A 2500-nucleotide genomic window follows, 5' to 3' on the forward strand; every position below is an offset into this window, starting at 1 on the left:
GGTCCATACTGGGTCCACATCACCTTGACGAGTTCAAGAGGATATGGTCTGAGTATGATCCAGAGGCGAAGTGAGTAGAGGGGGCCGCGGCTATCTTGGGGGGATGTGCATCTCTGTGTGTGTCTCTGTGTGTGTCTGTGTCTGTGTCTGTGTCTGTCTGGTTACGTGTGTGTGTGTGTGTGTGTGTGTGTGTGTGTGTGTGTGTGTGTGTGTGTGTGTGTGTGTGTGTGTGTGTGTGTGTGTGTGTGTGTGTGTGTGTGTGTGTGTGTGTGTGTGTGTGTGTGTGCGTGTGTGTGTGTGTGTGTGTGTGTTTGAGAGAGAGATTGTATGTTTGTTTATGTTTACGTAAGTGACATGTTTTGTCTACTTGTGGATGTTGTGTCTGTCTGTGGGCTGTTCTTTGATGTGCACTGTGCCTTTTGTCTCTCATTAAGCATAAACTATTTAATGCATTCTTACCTGCATGTGTCTGTCCCCAACACTAACTTGTGCGTTTGTGTGAGTGCGTTTGTGTGTGTGTGCGTGCGTGTGTGTGTGTGTGCGTGTGTGTGTGTGTGTGTGTGTGTGTGTCTGTGTGTGTGTGTCTGTGTGTGTGTGTGTGTGTGTGTGTGTGTGTGTGTGTGTGTGTGCATGTGTGTGTGTGTCTGTGTGTGTGTGTGTGTGTGTGTGTGTGTGTGTGTGTGTGTGTGTGTGTGTGTGTGTGTGTGTGTGTGTGTGTGTGTGTGTGTGTCCTGGTGTAGGGGCAGGATAAAGCATCTGGATGTGGTGGCTCTGCTGCGGCGTATTCAGCCTCCTCTGGGCTTCGGAAAGCTGTGTCCTCACCGAGTGGCCTGCAAGGTACAGCAAACACACACACACACACACACACACACACACACACACACACACACACACACACACACACACACACACACACACACACACACACACACACACACACGTTAGCGTTGGGAACAGACATAAGCTTTGCTATCACTGGCAAAGACCAAAATTACCTGTGCCTCCCATCCCGATGTGGAAACTCAAACTGGAAACGTGGAAACTGGAGCTGTGACTGGAAGGTTGTGAGTTCGAGCCCCTAGTGGCAGACTGTGCAGGAAGACCTCGGTTACAGTATAATATATAACCATATACAGCAGCAAATGTCACCATTGCCACAGAAGACGTCCTTGCATGTGTCCTCTGTCCCTAACAGAGGCTGGTAGCCATGAATGCTGTATGAACAATATTTACACATTTGGAAGCTTACTTTGGTAAATTTGGGAACTTAGGGCTTAATTCTCCCGTCTCAACTTAAGTTGGTTTTACGCGCGCACCTTTTTACGCGCTTCCATCTTGCGCGTATTCTCCCCTCTGGAACGTCGCCACACCCTTCGCGCTTAACTCTGAAAAACAGCGCGTAGCCCAACATGGCCGTGAGGTATGTTAAATGGGGGCTGACTCTTTCCCAAGTTCACCAGGTGTGGTTACCTAGAAAGCACGGAGCATAGATTTTCAGATCAACCATGTGAAAACCTCGGCAGTCCATTGAGATCCAAAAGCTGAACTTTAACTTTGAATTCAAAACCACGTGTCAAAAGTTCTCGTGCAAAGCATTTCAAAATCTAACCTCCGCTCCTTTTCACAAAAACAAGGCGAGTAGTGGAGGTGAGATAATGAGGTGGAAACGCGATGTGTGTACTTCGAGGGAACTGTAGCTCGGCGTTTTGGAGCGCAGCAACAGGTTGATTGAAACAATAAACACGATGAAACGTTTTGTTAAAAATGGAGTTTGTTGTGTCGCCTAGACAATTCCAGAAATTAAAAACTGATTTAAAATGCTGATCATTGCCTCTTAATTCCCACAGTAACAAACACATTGTATTTGCTGACTTTTAAAAGCGCTGCTCCGCTTCTCTGTACAGCAGCAACGTGACATTAATATAATTGGAAATATGTGGATCTCAGCTGTCCGTCTGCATATGACACTCGCATGCATGCTGAAGGATGAACAAGGAAATCGATCGTCATGAAAAAGCAGAGACGGATAGGACGACCTGTAGCCTACCTCAATAGGTTGATAGTGGCTTTGTGTGTCGGGGATAAGTCCAGAAAGTTTAATATGCTACATCCATGCACATTATGCACGAGTTCCAATAAATCACAAAAGTGGAGTTGCAATAAAAAGCCTGTAGGCCTACTTAGCGTGGCTACAACATAGTAAAAATGGTGATGGTTGTCTTTGAATAGGCCTACATGGCTGTCCAGACGACTGGAACAGCTCTCTTTACTCTGACGGGCCTTGACCACTTGCGCATGGTGCAACGAGGTGGTTTTGGTTTTGGTTGCAGTCCGTGGGCACAACATGATACAGTATGATCCTCATACTGATTAATTAATTACTTGCATTTGTTTGTAAGTTCACCGATATGAGAACATGCTCTGGGGCCACAGGTAATGTGGAATTGTGTAGTTTAGAAATAGGACTACTGAGAATAGAATTTCGTTTTGGACTCACACT

The 2500-nt window shown here is 46.2% G+C and overlaps 1 protein-coding gene across 1 annotated transcript in view; it reads left to right on the plus strand.

Annotated features, from left to right (window-relative positions):
• The window catches only part of cacna1da (calcium channel, voltage-dependent, L type, alpha 1D subunit, a), a 166966-nt gene that overhangs the window by 142030 nt on the left and 22436 nt on the right, over positions 1-2500 (plus strand). The window contains 2 exon segments of the mRNA XM_063215328.1: positions 1-70; positions 741-837. The exon segment at positions 1-70 is cut by the window's left edge and continues 58 nt beyond it. Of these exon segments, the coding sequence (XP_063071398.1) occupies positions 1-70; positions 741-837 (167 nt within the window).

The sequence above is a fragment of the Engraulis encrasicolus genome, chromosome 14, assembly GCF_034702125.1.
Source record: "Engraulis encrasicolus isolate BLACKSEA-1 chromosome 14, IST_EnEncr_1.0, whole genome shotgun sequence".
Lineage (NCBI taxonomy): Eukaryota > Metazoa > Chordata > Actinopteri > Clupeiformes > Engraulidae > Engraulis > Engraulis encrasicolus.